The sequence below is a fragment of the Brachyistius frenatus genome, unplaced genomic scaffold (assembly GCF_029030835.1).
Source record: "Brachyistius frenatus isolate BFR_SWC_R1_liver_20210118 unplaced genomic scaffold, ASM2903083v1 Contig_136, whole genome shotgun sequence".
Taxonomy (NCBI): Eukaryota; Metazoa; Chordata; class Actinopteri; family Embiotocidae; genus Brachyistius; species Brachyistius frenatus.
This window is the reverse complement of record NW_027210735.1, coordinates 556499-578796: the sequence shown is the minus strand read 5'-3', so window position 1 is coordinate 578796 and position 22298 is coordinate 556499. Positions and strand designations below refer to the sequence as shown.

General features: G+C 41.6%; 2 protein-coding genes across 3 annotated transcripts; one reads left to right on the top strand and one right to left on the bottom strand.

Moving 5' to 3' along the window:
• Nucleotides 1–79: 79 nt before the first annotated feature.
• Nucleotides 80–4600, bottom strand: atxn3 (ataxin 3). Its single transcript, XM_069714951.1, has 11 exons — nucleotides 4544–4600; nucleotides 3873–4037; nucleotides 3701–3745; nucleotides 3519–3604; nucleotides 3366–3432; nucleotides 3199–3286; nucleotides 2988–3117; nucleotides 2730–2893; nucleotides 2347–2488; nucleotides 2147–2211; nucleotides 80–2011 (listed from the first exon to the last, which is right to left on the bottom strand). Exons 1-11 carry the CDS (start codon nucleotides 4565–4567, stop codon nucleotides 1965–1967), a joined length of 1023 nt encoding a protein of 340 aa, XP_069571052.1. The 5' UTR covers nucleotides 4568–4600; the 3' UTR covers nucleotides 80–1964.
• A 157-nt stretch (nucleotides 4601–4757) lies between these two features.
• Nucleotides 4758–21995, top strand: ubr1 (ubiquitin protein ligase E3 component n-recognin 1). 2 transcript variants are annotated; one of them, XM_069714867.1, is made up of 47 exons: nucleotides 4758–4825; nucleotides 5503–5762; nucleotides 6590–6668; nucleotides 7052–7162; nucleotides 9137–9264; nucleotides 9355–9493; nucleotides 9622–9684; nucleotides 9795–9918; nucleotides 10052–10159; nucleotides 10270–10358; nucleotides 10438–10536; nucleotides 11035–11192; nucleotides 11305–11404; nucleotides 11539–11667; nucleotides 12057–12237; nucleotides 12330–12382; nucleotides 12521–12631; nucleotides 12733–12798; nucleotides 12885–12986; nucleotides 13078–13141; nucleotides 13227–13351; nucleotides 13456–13508; nucleotides 13595–13697; nucleotides 13777–13825; nucleotides 13947–14101; nucleotides 14208–14304; nucleotides 14423–14526; nucleotides 14640–14720; nucleotides 14886–15067; nucleotides 15173–15381; nucleotides 15476–15575; nucleotides 15718–15870; nucleotides 15953–16053; nucleotides 17080–17179; nucleotides 17266–17414; nucleotides 17498–17553; nucleotides 17644–17740; nucleotides 17844–17911; nucleotides 18151–18298; nucleotides 18430–18517; nucleotides 18866–19002; nucleotides 19086–19194; nucleotides 19291–19347; nucleotides 19441–19518; nucleotides 19595–19765; nucleotides 19904–20005; nucleotides 20968–21995. In XM_069714867.1, the coding sequence occupies exons 1-47, from the start codon at nucleotides 4781–4783 to the stop codon at nucleotides 21107–21109; spliced, it is 5223 nt and encodes a 1740-aa protein (XP_069570968.1). In that variant the 5' UTR covers nucleotides 4758–4780; the 3' UTR covers nucleotides 21110–21995. The 2 variants fall into 2 exon arrangements, with proteins under 2 accessions (XP_069570968.1, XP_069570967.1); XM_069714866.1 differs by having other exon boundaries at nucleotides 14208–14307.
• Nucleotides 21996–22298: the final 303 nt, after the last annotated feature.

Here is a 22298-nt window from a genome sequence, read left to right as displayed (position 1 = left end):
GTGTTTTGTTCAGGGCCTCTTTACCACAGGCGATGTCACAAGAACCGTCAGTAAATAGACGAGACACGAGAAACGCTCGGAGGAGTGAATGTCACTTTAATCCTGGATCAAGAAACAATATATTAAATGAAATAATGTGCTGTGCTAACATGAAATAACAAAAAAGAGGAATTAGAACTTATTGTCAGAATGAAGTGAATGAAAATAATGATAAAAACCCAACTATCAACAGTTTATACTCGTTCACAAGTGCATTTTCTAGTAGAAAAAGATCCAAAGAAAACAAAACAATAATAAACTCCTGGAGTCTTCTTCGAAGTCAACCAGCAAAACTAAGTCCAACTTTGCATGACATCCAAAGAATGGTCATTGCTTCCAGAAAAAAACAATAACTGCAAACAAATGTTAAGTGAGTTAATGCTGTTGTGGTCTATTCACCAGAAACAAAGAAAAGAAATAAAATAAAAAATAAAAAAAAATAAAAAAATCAGTTTTTTGGGACTTTTACGAAAATAGTGAGAGATTGTAAATAAGTCATAACTGAATGAAACACAAACAAATTGTTCAAAGTGTCTGCACTGCAACACCATTTTGATGTATTGTTTATCTCTTTGGATATTCAACTATACAACTTATGTGGTTAAATAATTATTTTCTCTAATATTTCTGAAGGTCATGAATCAGAAAACACTTTGATACCCACGGCGAACTCAATGCAAACCAATGTTTCATTGCTCTGAGGATAATAAGGATACACAATAAGTCAAATCAGTGCAATTAAATAAGTATATCAGGGTCTGTAAGATGCAAGAGTAAAACCATCAACTTGTTTGTGAAGGGGCATCTACAGGGGAATTATCATTTCATAATCTTCTCTTCATAATTACTTCCCGACATGGTTCGTGACAAATACTGATGAAGAGAAACAGAAGAAATGAATACTAGAAGGGTTGGACATTTTTGGTTTTAAGTGATCATACTGTGCTGGAAAAAGGAACAATGTGTTTATCTAACAGCTGCAGTTTCATGGTCTTTACAAATTACTTTTGTTTGTTCCCCATTACATGTCAACTTATTCTGGACACGATATGAAAAATATGCGTCAGTGACTGTCTCAGCAAAAAGCTCAATATAATTCATTATTTCGTTCGCGATTCATCCAAAATGGCCTAAACACCCTTAAATTGTGTTTGTAAGCCGTCTTATCAGAAATGTCCTTATGCCTATTTGCACACTTAAAGGTACTAACAAAGCCACAACATCAAAAATATGTTGCCGTCTAAATACCTTCGGAAATCACTCGAAGACGTTCAAGTAAGATGACTGGTGATGTCAGGAATAAATAACCTGCACACATTAGTGCTGCTGGATGAAATGTGGTTCAGTATATTGTGACAAGCAAGTATTTTAAAACTACAATGGTGCTCTAGTGGGATGTGTCTTACAAAGTCATGTCCAACAGAAAGGTACGAGGCTGTGTCATTATCTATAAAGCTTTGTTATCTGTGGTCTGTGTCAGTCTGGTATGGCATTCATAGAACACCCATTTCAGCATGTTTTCACCCTAGAACACACCCTATGTATGTTTCATTCCATGTTTTCCAGCAAAAAAGAAAAAAGAAAAAAAAAAGAAGAGAATAAAAAACAGTATACAATAGAAATAGAAGGCGCCATGGTAAAAAGGCAATTTCAAACTTGGATTAACTGCATCATGAGTCCTGTGGTTGCCCTTTTTTTCCCCCCCAGTCTCAGTGCTTCACTGAGTCGGATTCGACTAGGTGCCGCCTTTTCTTTGTCAGTGTTCTCTTCTGCCTGTCAGCGCACTAACCAGGGGAAACGTGTCAGCCTTCGGACTGTCCTTAGGTTTGCATGTGCAAAAGGTTAGAGGAGGGAGCGAAGCTAACCCTGTGTGGGGTTGCCAATCCAGGCAGCTGGTAAACAACATTGGCCAACCTTTCACAACGTCACTGGCTGGGCCTCTGTTGTTGGTCCTCCTCAGAGTTTACTGATGCTAGTTTCAAAAAAAAAAAAAAAAAAAAGAAGAAAAAAAGGCAGAGGTTACTAGAATTCATGACATTCATTGATTGAGTATTAGAGCAAATTCATTCTGTAATTATAGTCATTATTAAAAATTGTATTTGCTCACCGGAGCCACCTGTTAATTGTGTGCCTAGTTGTCGAGAAGTGTTTGGCTGAGCTTGTTGCTGCTGCCTAAACAGTCAACAGAGAGGATCTGTATCAACATTCATGCATTTGTTTTCTGTTCACATAAAGAAGGTCGGTGCGTATTGATTGATTATTGAATTACATGGTAATTAGTGTTTCACAGTACACGGTTGAACCTACCGATCAAAGTAGGCTTGTCTCCTCTTCCTCAGCTCCTCAGCTGTGAGAGCCTCATTCTGGCCTTCTTTTTGTCCTCCTGCAGCACTGCCTGATTTCACACGTCCCGCTTCGGACTCTGAAGAGTTGTTGCTCATCACTGCTCCTGTGACATTAACAAAAACAAAAGGAATACAAATTGTAGATTTTATATTTGTCAAACACAAAATGGCAAAACGATGATAAATGCATGCACATATATACTCTTACACAAAATGTAATTACCGTAAGCCTGAAATGCAATTTGTGAATGTAAGATTGAAAACTAACTGCATTTTTAATAAGCTGTAAATAGAAAAAAAGAAACAATATAATATTGTTCAGCCTTTGGATGACTCATCCTTCACCTTGCATGCTGAGCTGTATGGCTCTGCGAAGATCTGCTTCTTCATCCTCTACATCTATGTCTTGTCTGCTGAGTGCCAGAGCTTTCTTCAGTTCTTCATCTTCATTCACAACCTCGTCCTCCACACCGAAGCCCATCTCCGCCTGGCTCAGGGCTGCTGACCTGCTGCTCACAGTAAACAAGTTGGGAGTTGATTTGAAACAATGCAAACATCTTCCAGTCCTTTCTGTATTGGACAGGCTGCGCACACTGTACACACCCTGCACTTGTCTGAGCCTCATCCTCTCCAATCAGCTTGGGCCGCTGCTGCTGCTGGACCCTCATGATCCCAAGAATCTGCTCTGCTTCGCACTCGGGCAGGTTTCCACGGATCACAAATATGGAATAGCCTGCACAAATACTACGTTTAGCATCTTTTCTGCAGCGCAGCATCTAAACATACTGATATCTGAAAGTCAATTTTAAAATACCTTCTTGTTGTAACTGTGCAAGAAATAGGGCTAGATAGGTGTCTGAGATCAGTTCTGGTCCAGTCAACAGTGAATTCAGGTTAAACCACTGCAATAAAAACAGAGTGTCTTTAGTAAACTGAGCTGCATTGATATAGTTAATAAAAAAAAAAACAAGCATCTCATACCTGTTGTCCAAGTTTGCGAATAGTGAACCAGTGCTCCTTGTAGTTGCAAATGAATGCCTTCTCATTTCTGAAACAAGAAAGTCACAATCAACTTCAAGTGTAAATGTGAATATAGATGAGCTGTGAAGGTAAGTGACAAAGGAACTTCTTTACATTGGGTTTATCATCAGGCTCTGGTACTCCCGGCTGTTGAAAAGGATTAACTCCAAGCCCCACACCCGCAGAGCATTGCTGATTACCTACAAACATTAGATGACAGAAACAAAAATTTACTTCCTTACTTTGTTATACAGTGACCATAAAAAAAAAAAAAAAGTGAATTTCTTGAAACTCACTTGTATGGAAAAGAAGCCACTGTCATCCATGTTCCCAGATGGTTGCTAGGAACACATTCACAGAATAATAAAACAACAACAACAACAACAACAACAACAATACAAACTATTAATCCAAAAAAAAACAACCACACACTGCTGCACATGACATTTGACTTCTATCCAGACTCACCTGTAAGAAGGTCCTGTACTCCTCGCTGGCCATCCCTCCCTCCGCCATCCTCATCCTCTCCTCTTCATCCAGCTGGTGAGCGATTGAAGACAGATCCACGGGAGTGAAATACTCCCCCTGCAGAAGGTTGTTGAGGCAGTGCTGCGCGCAGAGGGAGCCCTCTTGCTGCAAATAAAGTGTTGTTATTAGATTAGATTTCTAACATTTGACGGAAACAGCTTAGTTGTGGAGATAATATCAGCATTTATATTAAAAAAAATAAAATAAAAACCCCGTTTGATTTGATGTTACAGCAGCAGTTAAACACAACTCGTCTTATTATTCCACCGCGATGTTAATGTAGTTCGTTTACTACCAGGATCACCAAATCATGTTAAAAAAAAAGAAGCTTTCTGTGATGATGCTGTAAGATGAAAAGAAACTTCCCTCCTAATTCCTAATTTCTGATGAGCAAAGTGTTTTTTTTGTTGTGTTTTTTTTTAGCATTTTTTTTTTTTTTTTTTTTTAGCTGTCTGGACAACAATACTGCCAAACACCACCACAAACCTCTCGGCACCGGCTACGTGATGCGGACAAACAAATCGCCGCCGTTAAAGTCCGCGGGCTTTTCAAACGAACACCGGGAGTTCAAAAAAAATAAAAATAATTTAAGTTAAACGTTTCAAACCTACTTTCTCGTGAAATATGGAATCCATAGTCAGCTTTCTGTCAAACACTCAACTCTGACCTCTGACCCCTTGCTTTGCGTCGCTCCGCCAAAGAGAAAAGAGAGGGGGCGACCGATTGTCGCAGCGCCCCCTACCGGCTCGGAGGGGGAGGGGGGGGAGGCCGAATCCGTGACGTCATCACGTCTCTCTCAACGGAAAACAGTCTCCTAGCGACATCTCCTCCTTTACGGCAAATGGAATATGGCGGCGAGTGAGAAATCCCTTGACGGACTGGAGCTCAGTAAGGTATGTTTTTTTTGGAGATAGCTAATCGGACTGACAGCGGCTACCGAGACTCGGGGTCAAAACACCGAAGCGTAACGTGACAGTTCCTTCGCAAATCGCGGTTTTGACGGGACATCAGACCGCACCAAGACCAGCGGACGGAGCTAGCCGTGCTAGCTCACCCAGCTAGCGTCAAATGTTAAAATGTCCCTCCGGAGACTCCGGGACTTTTTTATTTTTTTTAATTTTTTTACTCTTTTTTAAAAAATTCTATATGTTATTGTGTGAATACCGAAATTCACGCACAGCTGTGATTACAGTCAAATGTTTACATTTGTTTTGTGATCAGAGGAGACCTTTTTCCTCGGTCCACTGGTTCTACAAATTGATTGCAGCCGATCAAATTTTTTTTGTTTACAATGTTTGTTTACATTTTTTTGTTTGCTTAATATGTTTACTTTTATTTCCTTTCACCCCCCCACCCCCCTGATAGGCAAATGTTATTTTTTTTTTGCTCACAGGACTGAAAAATGTAAATCTCTCTGTCCTCGTTGCCCCAAAAAAACACACAAAAAAAACCTGAACTTTTTTTTTTTAAACTTCAACCACTTCGCAGTATATTTCAATATCAGCAGGGGGAGACAGGACAGGTCAAACAGGTCAATCGTGCTCTTCTCTGTCCCCACCTCCTCCCGCAGGAATGGCAGGAGGCCGCAGACAGCAGAGCGGAGCTGCTCCGCTACCTGAAGGAGCAGGTGCCGCAGATCTTCTGCCTGAAGAAGGAGTCCAGCCCTCAGGAAGAAGAGGAGCTCATGCAGAGGCGTCTCCTTCACCCTCTGGAGTGCTTCCTGTTTGGAGAGGATCCTCAGGAGGGTCTGGAGAAGCTCAATCAGGGCGGCAATTCCTCCCAGCTCTGCGGGCGTGTGTTCAAAGAGGGAGAGACCGTCTACTCCTGCAGGTCTGGATCATCCCCCTGATCTTCTGACATATATAAGTTATTACAGCACCATCTTCGGGAGCTGCGGTGAAATGTACCATTTTTTTGTGCCCATTTCTGGTTATTTTGACTTCTAGGTGATAAATGCCAAGATCTCCAGCAACATAAAATCATCAGAAACTATTGTTTTGGTTGTTACTTCAATTCAGGCATGAAATATGCAGGTATAAAAATAAAATTGTACAGTACAGTGGCCTCAATAGGTTTTACTCCTGCAGTGTTCTAATTACACTACAACACCGCAGTATTTAGGCTAAGTGTTAAGAATGAATAGTTGATGAGTAGTGTCTCAGGTTTCAGTATGGTGCAGTCTGTGAATGGCTCTAAATGATGCGAAATAATGTGTCACCTATGTCGATGTGTAAATTTTTTGCAATAGTTTCTCTCATTATTTTTATGCCAAGTTTTATTTCAACATGTCCCCTATTTAAGAAATGATTGGTATGTCGTTGCATAATTAGATAGATAAATGAACAGATGGATAATAATTCGTACAACTCAGTTTAATGTAACAATAATGAGAATGAGTGAAGGAATTCAATAAATATATTCAAGGTTCTCTTTAAAATTTACATTTTTCAGGCAAAATGTGATAAATAATGAGACAGATGTGCGATTGCTGTTGTCTCCTAAAGATGTTTACATTGAAGTAAAAGAGTTAGTTTAAAGCAGGACAGCTGGGCACGCTGTTCTGTTTTGTACCCACAGTGGCATGTGTTCAGTTTCAGACTTTTGTTAGCATTTACTCAATGAAATAAAGAACAAAACCACTTTATATCTGTTTGCAGGGATTGTGCAATAGATCCCACTTGTGTCCTGTGCATGGACTGCTTCCAGGATAGTGTGCACAAAAGCCATCGTTACAAGGTTGGTGTCAGTGTAAATGTTTACATTTTTAATGAATTCCATCATGCTTTATTTTGTCAGTCTGGGTACCCCCTCCTCCCCCACTTTTGGATAAATGGGAATAATAGAAAACCACCCATTGTTGGATTTTTGCTCTGTGATTGGACATCTTTACAAAAGCATCATCCCTGCCTTGTCTTTGTCAAATCACAAGTCCCAGTGATTCCTATCTGCACAATATGCTTGTACTAATTATTGTCAGACTTTATATTTGCTTTCATGTTGGGACCCGTGTTTGACAGTAATACTTTCCCACAGCTAAAGGATATGTCCAACTTAATTGCTGTTGTGTGTATTTCATCACTCGCCCGCAGTGACTCACAGTGTGTGAATTTTTTTCCCAGATGCATACGTCATCAGGCGGGGGGTTCTGTGATTGTGGAGACATAGAGGCCTGGAAGATTGGCCCTTGTTGCTCCAAACACGACCCAGGGGCAGTAACTGCCATGGTAACGGTGAGTTATGTAACAGAGCGGAAAGAGGGATGTGGGAGGGGCGTACTTGTCCCATTCTTTGTCAGTGAACCCTAGAATGCTTATTTTCCCATCTTAGTCCTGGATGCTGCTGCGTTGGCTGCAGCTTCAGCTCCGGAAATAAGAAAGAGAAGCACTTTGTTGACCTGCACTAACTGAGAAAATCTACTGGAGTCTAGGTTAAGGGATCATGAATCTAACTAAGTGAAAGGAAACTGGTGGAAAACATTTGTGGGTGAGACTGGTTGAGAGCAGGATACCTTCATTTTCCTAAAAAGGACCTATAACGCGTTTCCATATTTTCATTATCACATTTGTCACATGTTCATATTGAACTTTGCCAAAGTTCCAAATAATGATGTATATAAAAATAATTCCTGTGACAAGTTGATGAATTTCTTTATGTTCATCTGCTTCGGCCACAGCATGCCATAAAAGTACAGAGTGATGGTGCTGGGAGAGACTAACAGACTTACAGTCGTTTGGTGACAGCAGAATAACTTTTTGACCTGCTACATTAGTGGATTTCCCATATATACACCTGTTAACATATTCAGAAAAAAAAAGTGATTGAAAGACTAATTCCACTTATTATGTCAAACAATAAACAGGTAATGAGTGTAATATTTACCAAACAGAGAAGTTCTGCTGTAATCTTTGTTGCTGCTGCTGTCCACTGTCTCACTCCAGATCGGATTCCGGCTTAAACTTGCACAAAAGGGTTTTGAGAAGTTGCCATCTCCTATCGACAATGAAATATTATGTTAGTTGCTATACTTCCAGATTCATTTTGGTACCCCTAAACCAACAAGAGGATGAGGCAACGGTGGTCACTAGGGGCTGCTGCTCAGCAGGTTTTCTGGAAGTTGACCAATTAAAAGAGATTGGGCCTCAAGGGGGGGGGGGGGCCTTAAAGAAATTAGAGCTATAATGGCTTGTTTCAGAAAGAGGATGACGTGAGGGGCTGAATAAAGGGCCAGTGTAAGATAGATAAAGATTTTTTTTTTTAAACTGAATCATTGGAAGCAAAACAGAAAAATGAACAATGTAGAGCATCATGACATCCTGCTGATGAGTTGCAGGGGTGTATTCAGTTTTCACCTTCTCCTCTTAACGCCGGCTGGTTTGCAGTCGTTTGTCAGGTCTTTCATCACTGACCACTGCGTTGGAGCTCACCTCTGATAAGATCGTCCTCGGGGGGAGCTTTGAGCAGACGTAGAGCCCGACAGCTCTGTGCCTTTTTCCATAAACAGCAGGTGCTTGTGCTAAACAGAGACATCGCAGGTCCCAGTCTGGAAGCCCGCTTTGTGTTTTCTACATGGGAATCTGTGCTCATCAAGCACTCACCCATCACATGACTGAAACGGCATGTCCGCGCCGAACATAACGGCCACGTCTTTCTGTTTCGGACCTCTTGTTGTTTGGATTTTCTTAGATTGCAGTGCGTGTTCTCTCACAGTGGTGTGACGTTGAGATCGGTGTAAATGCGCAGCCTCACTGGATGTTTGGTTTGGTTTGTGTGTTAAATGTCAGACATTTGTATGAAATGCTGTGCTGTGATGTGGAATGTTTGCTCTCAGGCCATTTGATATTAAAGCTTTTAAGCCCGCTGCCTGTTTTGTTTTAAGACTTATTAAGAACAATATTTAGACTAGCTCTCCATCACATTATATACTGTCTGTGATACAGGAAGTAGGGACTTGGTAAATATTATTACAACAAATTTTGACCATGTCAGTGTTGCCTCTGTTTCTGGGAAGTTGCATATTTGTCTTTAAGATTGTTTTGTTGTTTTTTTGTCCTCATCCTGGAAAGTTGCTTCACTGTAATTGTATTCACTTGTAATGATCTGGTATTTTTATTTATTAACCTGAGTTCAAATATCAAAATGACTGGAGAGTTTGAAATGTGTGAGACAAACGTGTGGCCTCTGTGTTCTTCTGTCATTGTGTGCAGGATGAGTGTGTGCTCGAGCCGGACTTATATGAACGTGCCGAGAAGCTGTTCCGGGTGCTGCTGCAGTACGTCACTGATTTTCTGGTGTGGGAGGAAAACTTGGAGCTGCCAGATGAACTCCAGCCTCGGTATGACCTGTCAGATCAGATTACATCCAATGATAATCCATACGCAGAGCACTCATCTTAACTTTAAAAATTTTTTTTTTATCCATGCAGGACTAAAGAAAATGCACACTACTGTGTGCTGTACAATGATGAGCACCACTCGTACGACCATGTGATCTACACCCTGCAGCGCTCTGTTAATTGTGATCAGGCTGAAGCACAGACGCACACAGCACTTATTGACAAGGAGGTAACTTTTAGTTTGACTTTTCCTCTTAAATTACAAAAAAAGGTGCTTATTTTAATAGGTTTCCATAATTAAACTCACCACATCCGCAGCAGATTATCTCTTCATGTAACTCAACAACTTTTGCACAGGGTCGGCGCGCAGTAAAGAGAGGAATCCTTCGTTCCTGCCAGCAAGCAAGAGATCTCATCAGGGTAACCACCATCCACTGACTTATTCCTATTTAGAAGTTCATTTCAAAATTTAGAAGGAATTCATGTTGTTGAGTTTGGTGTTTGAAAGTGAGCTCCAACTCTTTCTGCAGTCCAACTCGGAGCACATTTCCCTGCAGCCGCTGCGTGTGGAGATCCTTCATGCAGCAGTAATGGCTCATCAAACTTTTGCGCTGCGTCTCGGCTCCTGGTTCCAGAAGATTATTGGTTACTCAGGTGCTCCCGTCTTTGGCATCAGACCTGCATCACACAAACTTAATAGCTTTATTAAATAATTCTGCACCTGTGACGTATCTACACCTTCATACACGTACAGCTGCATGACTGGTAACGTATGTGTTTTCTGCAGTGGGCTTCAGGCAGGCCTTCTGCCAGGTGGCACTAGAACCAAACTCGGACAGAGATCAGACTTGCCTCATCAGCAGACTCATGCTGCACGATGCCAGGATGTACAAAGGTGAAGGTTGATTTAAAAAAACTACATTTTTTGAATGCATAGCAGCTTAACTTTATTTCAATTCCTCATGACACTAACATGAAGAAAACCTCTTTCCTTATTTCCTCAAGGAGCTCGCAAGATAGTACACGAGCTGATTTTCTGCAGCATGCTGATGGAGACAGAATTCAAGAGGCTTTTTGCCATTGAGTTTACAAAGGTAAACAAAAATGGAATATTTAACATATTTCAGTAGTTTTTCCACTTACTTAATGTATTCCCCATCTTTCTCTTTTCAGCACTACAAGCAGCTGCAGAAGGACTTCATCAATGATGACCATGAGAGGAGTATATCCATCACCGCTCTGTCTGTTCAGATCTTCACTGTTCCCACACTGGTGAGTGTTGTTGTTTCCTGCAGTAACATAAATGTCATTGGAATGTACTTGGTTTTCCGTATGATCTGGTCCTAAAATATGATCTGATCTGATGTAATTCACAAGTATAGAAAGATATGATGTGCATATACCAATAACACACTCACAATTATAATCTGTGGGGTCTTTTTTGAACACACCTATCAAACAATCGTATTGCGGGTCGAAAAAGTAAGTCAAGCTTAGACTTTAGTAACTGGTCAAACCTCATTTGGCAGCAATAACCTCAGACAAGTGTTTCCACAAGCTACAGATCAGACCTGCCCAACATCCAGGAGGAATTTTGAACCATTCTTTCTCATAGAACTGCTTCAACTAAGCCATATTCTTAGGATATCCGGTGATGTAAACAGCTCTATTGAGGCTATTCCACAGTATCTCTGTTGGGTTAAGGTGTAGGCTCTGACTGGCCTAAACTGATCATCCAAGCCTGTCCTTACGTTCCTGTTCCTCCCCTAGGCCAGACAGCTGATCGAAGAGGGCAACGTCATTAAAGTGATAGTTGATACGGTCATGGAACTGCTGTGCGAACATCTGCATGACAACAATCGTTTCTTCTTCCTTGGCTACAACTCAGACAAGTTCTCACGAATCCAGGTCATCTTCCATGACCTCAGGTGAGTCAAAGAAGCAACAGTTTTAACTCTGTGCTTCGCCAGGATTTTCCTAATTCTTGTTCCTAGTTATTTTTGGTCTGTATCTAAGATGAAACTCACTTGTGCCTCTCAGGTATATTCTCATCAGTAAACCCTCGATGTGGACCGAGGAGCTGCGGGGGCAGTTCCTTGCAGGATTCAAAGTCTTTCTCGGTCTTCTCAAATGCATGCAGGTACAAATGATCCAACCCCGATTCATTCTTATGTAGCATAAAATAGCAGTTGTATTCCACCAAGTATTCGGTATTAGTAACTAGACAAACCAGATATTTAATGAATCCTGACCTTCTTTTTCCTTCTTTATCAGGGTATGGAGGAGGTGAAACGCCAGCTTGGTCAGCACATAGCGGTGGAGCCAGAATGGGAAGCTGGCTTCACACTCCAAATTCAGCTCCGCCACATCCTTGCTATGTTTCAGGACTGGTGTACCTCTGATGTGAGTGGCCATACAATTTGCCCACACATTGTAGTTTTATATCCTAAATCTCTCTCGTGTGTCTCGTGGGTCTAATTTTGTCCGAGCAGCTCAAACCTTTTGAGTGTTAAAGTGCACACATAAATAAATGCATTTATGTTTATTGTCAATTGACTTAATTCAAACAAAAAATTATAACTTAGTTTACATACGCATTTATGTGCATATTCAGGTGAGTTTTTACTCCACAGTGCAGCATAAATGTTGGCAGGCCACATAAACGTAAAAACTTCAAATTAAAAACTGCAGCGCTGGAACATATTAAACCTGCGTACATGAGACTAGAAGATGCCCAGACTGTTCATTTACTTTTGCTGTACTCAGTTCTTGCTTATGTATTCCCCTTTCAGGCAGAGATCTTGCTGCTTGCATTTAAGGAGTGCCACTCATTCCTGATGCAGTGCAATAACCAACCCTTCCACAGGGAGGCTACCGACTACTATATGTGCAAACACATCCTCCATGTTCGTCCATATAAAGTGTCTCAGGAGCCTGTCAGCATACATCTGCCCATTTCTAGGCTGTTGGCTGGTAGGACAATTAATATTTAAGTCTTGCATTGATTTATTATTGTTTGTTTTTGTACGCTATGAACTTACAACTCTGCACATTGTGATCCACAGGCCTGTATGTACTCCTGTGCGGAACGGGGACAGTTGAACATCTGGACAATCCTGTAAGTGACATAAGAAAACACGTTCATTGTAATTTTTTTAATCCCTCGTGATGTGTCTTCTGTGCTGTGTTGTACTTGCTCAATAAAGAATCTACCTCCACTGCCGGCATTAAAGAGGATTCTTTCTGTCTATTGCAGGAATGCTACGACTTCACCCAGCTGGCAGAGCTTCCCCTGCGCTGTGTTGTTCTGGCCGCACAGGTCTCAGCCGAAATGTGGCGGAGAAATGGGCTGTCATTGGTCAGCCAGGTACATCATGTTCATTTGGATGTACAAAGCATTGTTTCTATGTTCTGTTATCGCTCCTCTCTCCTACAAATACTAAATTAATTGTTGTTTCTCATGATCAGGTCTACTACTATCAGGATGTAAAATGCAGAGACGAGATGTATGATAAAGATATTCTCATGCTTCAGGTCGGCATTTCTCTCATCGCCAAATATTTATCTTTTCATGTAAACAGTGTGGTGATGTTGTATGACCCTCTTCCTGTTCTTTACAGATAGCTGCTTCCAAAATGGACCCCAACCACTTCCTCATGCTGATCTTGTTGAGATTTGAGCTTTTTGAATATTTTAATGGCAATTGTTCAAGCAAAGACCAGGTAAGTAACACCTGAGTGATCATTCAGGAGCAAAGTTGTGGTGCCATCAAAACGTTGAACTTATTATTCTATATTATAACTAAATTCACAGGATGAGTTGGTCCAGTGGAACCGACTGACAGAAGAGATGCTGTACCTGCTGATCATCATCGTCGGTATAGTATCACATTCTACTCACTAACTTTACTACTTCATTGAACATGAATGATACTGTAGTATCTGACCAGTGTTGTGTTCTAGGTGAGCGCTACATCCCTGGGGTCAGTCAGGTGAGCAAAGAGGACATCACAATGAGGGAGGTTATCCACCTGCTGTGCATCGAGCCCATGGCTCACAGCAGCCTGGTCAAAGGCCTGCCAGAGAACGTAAGCTTCAGGATGCCACATTTCTAACTTATACAATTATTTTTTTTGTTCGGCTTTCAGTAGTCACAAACTGTTACAAACATGTTCAAATGTTTTCTTTGTAGGAGAGCCATGAAACAGGCCTGGAGACCGTCATCACCAAAGTTGCTACCTTCAAGTATGTAAAGACCGAGCTTATGAGTTTTGCCTTGACAAAGAATTTTCAAAAGAGTTTAATCTGTTTTGTTCTGTTTCTGTTTTTAGAAAACCAGGAGTGTCGGGACATGGGTTATATGAAGTAAAAAAAGAGCTTCAAAAAGAATTCAACCCTTTCTTCTACCATTACTCAAGATCACAGCACAGCAAGGTAGCGCAGTGTCTTCAGTTAAATGGACACTTTCTGTTGAATATTCCTCGGTTAATTGCTTATTTTTCTCTTTTAACAGGCAGAAGAGTCTCAAAAGAAAAGGCGAGCTCAGGAGGGCAACGATAAAGGTAACGGACACGACACCGTATCACAAGCGGCTGTAGAACTAGAAGATGTCATTGTTTCCTGTAGACCGGTTGCTAATGAATCAGCTCTGCTAACATTGCCCCTGTTTGTGTCTGTGCTCAGCTCTGCGTCCTCCGGTGCCTCCACCGTTTTGCCCAGCTTTCTCCAGTATTGTGCGTCTCCTCTGCTGCGACATTATCATCCACATGCTGAGACACGTCCTGCAGAGAGCTGCAGAGGATCGGCCAAGTTACTGGACAGAAGCCATGATTCAGAGGGTAAGCATTACATTTATCTCTTTCTGTACAAGATCTACGCTGCTCGGAATGACCATTTCTTACTCTATTTAAGTGTGGTAACACAATTCACACCTTCATTGCACAGGCCCTGCACCTGATTGGTCAGGCATTGCTGGAAGAGAAAACACAGCTTGAGGACAGCACTGTGGAGGAAGTGACCTTTGATTTCAGCCTGAAGGCCCGTGGTGAGTGAAAACCAGTTTTTTTTTCATTCAACACTGACTATTTATCATAGTTCTCAAACCTAATAGCTTGTGTGACACATTTTTGGGGGCCTAAATGTCTGTTCTTCTTTTTCAGTCGTCGGTTCAGAACAAGGCAAGTCGGTGTTCCTGTTGTTGTCCAATATTAAAGCTTTGCCTTCCCTTGAAGCTCAAAAGGACATGATCATATGGATCCTACAGGTACGTATTCAGTTAATCAATTATCATTACAGATAGTTTCACATATGATGAAACACTCAATACCATCTCTCAGGATTGATATCTTATTCTTATATTAAATGTGTTTCTTCTAGATGTTTGAGATTGTCAAGTGCCTTAGAGAGAAGTCCAGTCCAACAGTATCCATGAGCATGGAAACAAGCAGGCCAGAAGAGGTAAAACAAAACCAATAATAAATCGTAAACAAAAAACAAAAAAAGGAAGGTATTCGGGTTTAACACTGCAATGTGATGTCCCTGCCTGCCTGACTACTAAAAACGAGTAATATTTATTTGAGAGTTGGCCCCTTTACCATCTTTACTTTTGTTCGGTTGATCCAGAGTGCTCAGGACAAAGAAAAAGCGGAGCGGAAACGGAAGGCGGAGGCAGCAAAACTCCACAGACAGAAGATCATGGCCCAGATGTCAGCGATGCAGAAGAACTTCATTGAATCAAACAAGATGCTGTATGACAACATGCCTGAGAGCGGAACGCAGGGAGAACCTGTGACATCTACTGAGAGGTGAGCAGAGCCATTCGAAACTGCCCTGGATGTTCTGAATGAAGACTTGAGGTGAAGATTGACCCCAAATGATTTCTATTTACTGTACTTGGTTTGTTTCTCCAGCTGTGCCATGGAGCAGAGGGAGCTGTATGTAGCCATTGGGCCCCAACGAGGCTGCACCCCAACTGAGAGGGAGGTGCTGACCTGCATTCTTTGCCAGGAGGAGCAGGAAGTGGCGGCTCAGGCTCCGGCCATGGTCCTGACTGCGTGTGTCCAGAGGTCCACAGTGCTGACACAGTGCAGAGGAAAGATCCCGACCAACAGAGCAGATGGTCAGTCTGCATTCACTGATCGTATCATTTCATGGAGAATCCCAGTTCCAAACATCTGACTCGTATGTTTTTGTTGTGTATTCATCACTTAAAGGGCCTGGGGCATTGTATCCACTCTTCATTCCTCCTGAACTGGCTGTGGGGACCCACACTGGGAGCTGTGGACACGTCATGCATGCCACATGTTGGCAGGAGTGAGTCACTAGAAGAACAACATTTTTGCCAATTAAATTGAATCTTCAATCTGACAGTACTTTTATCAACTGTATGTGATCTACTAGAAGGCATAATTGACCTTTTCTGTATCATTTTCTGTCTTTTTTCTTTTTCCCCCAGGTATTTTGAAGCAGTCCAAAATACGACGAGGAACCGGCTCCATGCTGAACTGATCATCGACCTGGAGAATGGAGAATACTTATGTCCCTTGTGCAAGTCTCTGTGCAACACAGTGGTCCCTCTCATCCCGTTAGAGCCACTAACATTTAACTAGTAAGTCCCAGTCCACTTCAGAGTGTTCAGTTAGATGTACAAATGTAAAGAAGTGATTTGAATGTTTGTCTCCTGTGTGCAGTGAAAACGCAGAGATAATTGGACAGCATCTGACGCTGCCTCGTTGGATCCAGATCCTCTCAGCCAGGATTAAAGGACTCAAGTCAGTCACTCAGGATAATGGTAAGAAGACAGAGCACACAATTATTGCACCTTTTTGGATGGATGAACAGAAGTGACAGAGGAAAAGGCATTGCTTTATGATGGACTGGTTACGTGTGTTGAAGGTTTAAGCTTCAGTCGCTGTACTTCTCACTGTACTACATTCATACTGTGTCGCTTGTGTAAATCTGATCCATCAATGGTAAAGAAATACATGAAATAGCAATAATTTTTACGTAGAACATCATGTAACCTGGCAGACTCGCATGTGAATACTGTTTTTAATGTGACCTCAATACTGCTGTTGTTTCATGTTGCTGTCGTTTAGTTTAGTCCAGTGTTGGAAAAATCGAAGCAGCGTGAATTGGATCTTCTCAGCTCGACGTAAGCCAGCTGATGTTGGTGCCTGTTTCTCAGCTTGTCAAATTGCAAGTGGGCAGTTTGACAATGTTACAGCACAACAGTTTATCAATGGAGAAACCATCTCCTCTAAATGACGGAGCTGCTCGGGTGTTGTGATGGAAAAAGTGAGAAACTGACGAGGGAAGATCTGCTGTCTCAAGTTCACGGCATATATTTACATAAGCTGTTAAAAAATATAACCAGCTTTAAAAAAAAAAGTCTGAAGTGCCGGCCGTTGAGATGGAGAGTCGCTGTGGAGATGTTAGACTGTCTGAACTGGCACATTTCTGAACGTGGCAGACTGACAGTTTGCAAATATTTTTAAGTTTCAAATAGTCTCGCAGCGGGTCTTTGGTAGAAGTGGGTCGAAGATGGAGTACGCTTACTGTAAAGTAATAGAAGAAGGTGCTTCAATTTCCATACTATCATATCATGTTTTTCACATCCTAGTCTCTGCAGGCACATGGAAAATATAATATACACCAATAAGTGCCTTTAGCTGCAGCTCTCTAACTTTCTGTTTGTGTAAGTAATTTCTTCTCCTTTAGTTCCTACTTATTCATCAGAGCTGTTGTTTTGATTAACGTGTGATACTCGGGTAAGAATCAAATGCCACGACATAACTGATGATAATGTCTCTTGCAGATTGCAACACAGAAGGCAGTAGCAGTACAGTTACCACAGGTCTGTGTGGAGAAGGCCAGCCAGACTTCAGATCCATCCTGAGCTACGGAGTACAAGAGCCGTGAGTGAAACTCTCAGCTCCTTCCTCAAGTATCTTTCTTTTCCACAGAGCACCGATCTGAATTCTCTGCTCTCGGTTGATTTTAGGAGAAAGTTCTCGGACAGCATCGCAGAGATGCTGGTTGTCTGCGCCACAACGGTCCACAGGGTGGGGCTGAAGACGGCCCCCAACGAGTCGTGTCCCCGCGTGCCCCTCATGGCCTGGAACACATGTGCCTTTACTATCCAGGCCATAGGTACAGGAAGACTTGGCTCGTGTCACTCTTTACCTTTTCATGTATTCATGTATTCTTAAAAATATGATTGCATATTTTCACAGAAAACATATTGCAGGAAGAGGGCAAGCCACTATTTGGGTCCTTACAAAACAGACAGGTTGGATACCTAAACAACTGGTATAATGCATGTAGGTTAGGTTGTTTCTTTTGTTGGATATCATGTTTGTGAAATGCTTGTGTGTTTTAGCTTGCAGGTCTCAAGGCCATTGTTCAGTTTTCAGCATCACAGAGACTGAAGAGCTCTCAGGCCATCATCCAGAGGCACTTCGCAGACATGCTGGGGGGTATGTGGTCCATCCTCAGAGTTCATCATATTTATTCATATACTGCTCAGTCTTATGAGTGTGTTGTTTTCCTGGTTGACAAACCTCTGATGTCTCTCCTCAGTCTTGTTACCCATCATGAGCAGAAAGAACACACCTTCTCTTCTGGAGGTGGACTTCTTCCATCATCTGGTAGGTCTTCTGCTCTTCTTGTCTTCATCTCTCAACAAATTCTTTATTCTAATACCCTAATGTGAATTGATAGTAAATGTTGAATTGTCATAGATACATGTTAGTATTATTAAAGAGATCTATGCATTCATGCTCTCCTGACTAATAATGATTAAACAGGAATTTTTATCTCATTTTAAGTGAGAAAAAAAAATTACCCTCCTAATTTAAAGCCTTTACGATGATGTATGTTTTGTCAGGTGGGGTTGGTGTTGTCCATACCCTCACTGTATCAGGAGGAAGCCGTAAACCTGCAGCCCTCAGCTGTCAGCTCTGCCTACAACCACCTGCACATCTTACATCTGGTCACCATGGCTCACATCCTGCAGGTCCTCTTGTCTTCTACAGGTACAAACGGCAAAAAGCTCCACTGTATAATCTGAGATGGGAGTGCTGCTCATATCTGCCATTTACTGATGGGGCTCGGGAAGCTAGAACCATAATAATGAGGATTAACTGATGGTTTTGTTTCTGTGCAGATTTCCCTGCTGTGGGGGGCGGAGAGGAGACGGAGGAGGCGAGAGCAGCAGCAGAGTTGTACACTACAGTGTCACAACACACTGGAAGGTATCGTCCTATTATTTATATACCAAAGCACAAGCAAAATGAGCTCTTTCTGTCTTTTTCTGTATATGGCAACAAAAAAAAAAATCAAGTATGATATCTTTGAGTGAAATGATCAATTAAATTGGTAGAAGCTTTAATTTGCGTTATCCTTCATGAGGACAGCGGTAAACTCTTAAGGGGTGCATTACGGTTTTTGGAGGTCTGAACGGGAACACTTGGAGAGATTTTCTTCAGATTTGGCACAAACATCAAACAACATTTATCATTGGAAACGCTCAGTAGTGTATTCAGTTATACAAGACTAATCCTCAGCTTGTCTGACAGATTGCTTTGTGGTTCGCTTTTCAGGCTGATCCCTGATGTGTCTGGCTGCTCTGTGGTAGAAAGAGTGAAGACAGGAATCGAACCTTTCCTGCGCTGTGCTGCACTCTTTTTCAATTGCCTTACAGGTGTTCATCCTCCAGAGGAGCTTTGTACGACTTCTGGTAGGTTCAACAATAGCAAACAAGTATCATATCATTTTCACAATACAGTCTGTGTTGAAGCTGATATGTTACGTGTGTTGCAGTTACCTCTCAAGGACAGATTGAGGCACTATGCAGTTACTTGGCTCTCCCCTCCAACGTGTTCCAGCTCTTCCAGGAGCACAGAGACACTGTTACCCTGCTGCTTCAGAGGTGGGTGGAAACATGGATGCATCTTTCGGTATTCACTGGAGAGATGAGCAGTTTTGGGACTGTAAATGTTTTTTTTTTTTTTTTCTTCTTCCTCAGGTGGTGTGGGAGCGCAGCTGTAACCAAAGCCCTGAAAGGCAAAACCCAGACAGTCAGGTTTGCTTTTGCTCTGATAATATTTGACATTTCATTTAGATTTTTAATAACACATCTCCCAACAGTTGACCAATCAACCCACTCTTCCCACAGATACCCGAGGAGAAGGAATCGTTTGATTGATCTTCCTGAGGACTATAGTGCTCTCCTCAATCAAGCCAGCCATTTTCAGTAAGTGGTGAATAAAAGTCCTTTCAGTGGGCGGTGGATATGAAACCCTTCTGATCTGTCTGTATCTTGTCCCAAGGTGTCCAAAATCCACAGATGATGAGAGGAAGCATCCGACTCTGTGCCTGTTTTGTGGGGCGATGCTGTGCTCTCAGAGCTCCTGCTGTCTCAGCCAGCTGGATGGAGAAGATGTGGGAGCTTGCACCGCCCACGCTGCTACCTGTGGTGCTGGAGTGGGCATGTTCCTCAGGTTCGTCAGCTGCTCTGCCCATCGGAAGAATTAGTTTTCAACTATAATAATTAGTTCTCTGTATATTTTGGGGGGATTTTCTTCTTTCTGCAGTGAATTGTGCTGTAAGGTGAATGAAATTTGATTTAATGTTAACAGGATAAGAGAGTGTGAAATCGTACTGATGGCCAGTAAGACTCGAGGAAGCACGTACCCAGCTCCTTACCTGGATGATTACGGGGAGACTGATCCTCATCTTGGGTAAGACTCTGTTCTTTTCCCGGAGCTCAATTATAATATTTCTTCTGTGTCATTTTTTTTTTTTTTTTTAAAGATGTGAGGCATGAGGGAACTGGTTTGTTCCTCAACACATACTGTACCTGTAGGAGGGGTCAGCTCTTTGTCTTCGTCAGATCATTCCTACACGTGCCCACATGTCACCTACGGAAAATATGTTGCCTCGAACAGGTGAAAGTGGCTCCGGCGATGTCGGATCACCTGGAGATGAAGAGAATAACAGATGAAACAGTTGCCACTGCTGTTCATTTTGTCCAAAATGGGGTAGAAATACATTACAGCTATCGTGTGTAACTTTTACATATAGATTAAAATTTGTTACATTCCTCCTCCTTGCCAAACAAAATTACCCATTGCTGATTAAAATCGATCACTGCCAGATCTCTCTGTATTCTGCAGTATACAGAGATTTTAAATCTGGTGGCTGGTGACACATTTAGCCCGATTCTGATGGATATGAATATAATAACTCAATCATTCAGTTCTTTCAGACTGATACGGGAGTTGGGACATGTTTTATTGCATTTATTCACTATTTATCCTCCGTTTTTCAGCTGCAATCAGTAGTGACGAAATAGGTTATGGTGGAACCTGTGATGTAATCTCATGTAAACAAGACTTGTAAATTGGAGAAATAAAAGTCCCACACTGCAGGTTCGACTTAATTGCAGATCTGAAATTCATAACTGTATTTAAGTTAAAGTTTGATGCAGAGTATTGCACAGAAAATATACTCCCTCTGTTCCCTGTTGCATGACCTCTATTTGGAAGTTTTTCACTTTGATGACATCCAGTAGTGAATGAATTCAGGAGGTTGAGGTTTACATAGCCATGTCCATGAGGTATATATTTTTTTTATCGTATCATGTTTTGTGGGTTGGACAAACTGTCAAATGACTTTGACTGTCTTGTGTTTTGATTTCTAGAAGAGGCAATCCATTGCACCTTTGCCCCGAGCGTTACAGGAAGTTGAACCAGCTGTGGCAGCAGCACTGCATCCTGGAAGAAATCGCCCGCAGCCTGGAGGTGGTCAACGTTATGTTTGCCTTTGAGTGGCAGATGTTGTGATGGCTGCTTCCGCTGCGCTGGCCGGAAAATAAAGAGCACAGCCATAGAGTACAGTCGAATCCAGTGCTCCCAAGGCATGCCCACACACACATTACACACACACACACTAAACGCGCACGCACACACAAGCAATCAAGCCCTTTTCCAATCAAAGGAAGTCCAATCCCTCTGAGGACTCTTCCCCTGTTGGGGTCCGGAGAGGTGGGACAGCCAGAGAGGACGAGGAGGGAAAATAATAAGAGCGTGATGGATGTTGATTAAACCCAAGTCGCCTTGTTACAATTTGATTGTCTGCTGTGAGAGTGAGTTTCTCCTGGAGTAATGTTATTTGCAAAGAGGCTCATTCAAATAAAGACAAACATCAGACACACACGAACATGCTTCCGTCATCAGTTTATGGATTTGATCTCAGTTATGCTGTGAATTTTCTGCGTTTTTTTTTTTTTTTTTTTTGGGTTAGAAATGACTGATTTGTTTTTAAGTTATAATTGTTCAGTTACGCTGTAACATTCATCATAAATTCACATGGAAATGTTTAGGCATGGTCAGAGATCCGATACATTTTTGCTTTTGCCCCTTAATTAAGTAGATCGTCTGAATGATGGAACCATAACCTGCTGTCACCTTTACTCATATACAGACATAAACGATATATAATGGATAAAAGATATATAGTATGTAGATTATTTTCAAAATTGCATTAAAACATTCAGTTTTCGAAGTATACAATAAACTGCCTCCACGATTTCCTGCTATAGATGCTCTCAGTGATAAACAGCATTTCCAACACAATATGAAATCCCTTTTATAGAACACGCGTTTTAAGCCAAAATGATTATCAGATGCTCATTGTATGCTTGTTATCATTAAAACATATTGGAGGGGACCATTGTGAGGCCGATTTTTATCATGTGTTGTTCATTCACTTAACATTAATTAAATTTAATTCAAGAAATATTGCATTATTCTACTTAAAGAAACGTTTTTATTGAAAAAAAAAGTTTTTTCAGGTATTTAATTATTTCTCGGCTATTTCAGGAAAGAAAGTGTGAATATAGATTTTCTTCCTTTTTGTGTTTGACAGTTACTACATGACTTTCAAGCTGTGGAAATAAAAACACAAGCAAGTCTACAGACTATCTGTTTCAGTGCCAATATGAAATCAATAAAGCCCCAGATGAGAATTAAG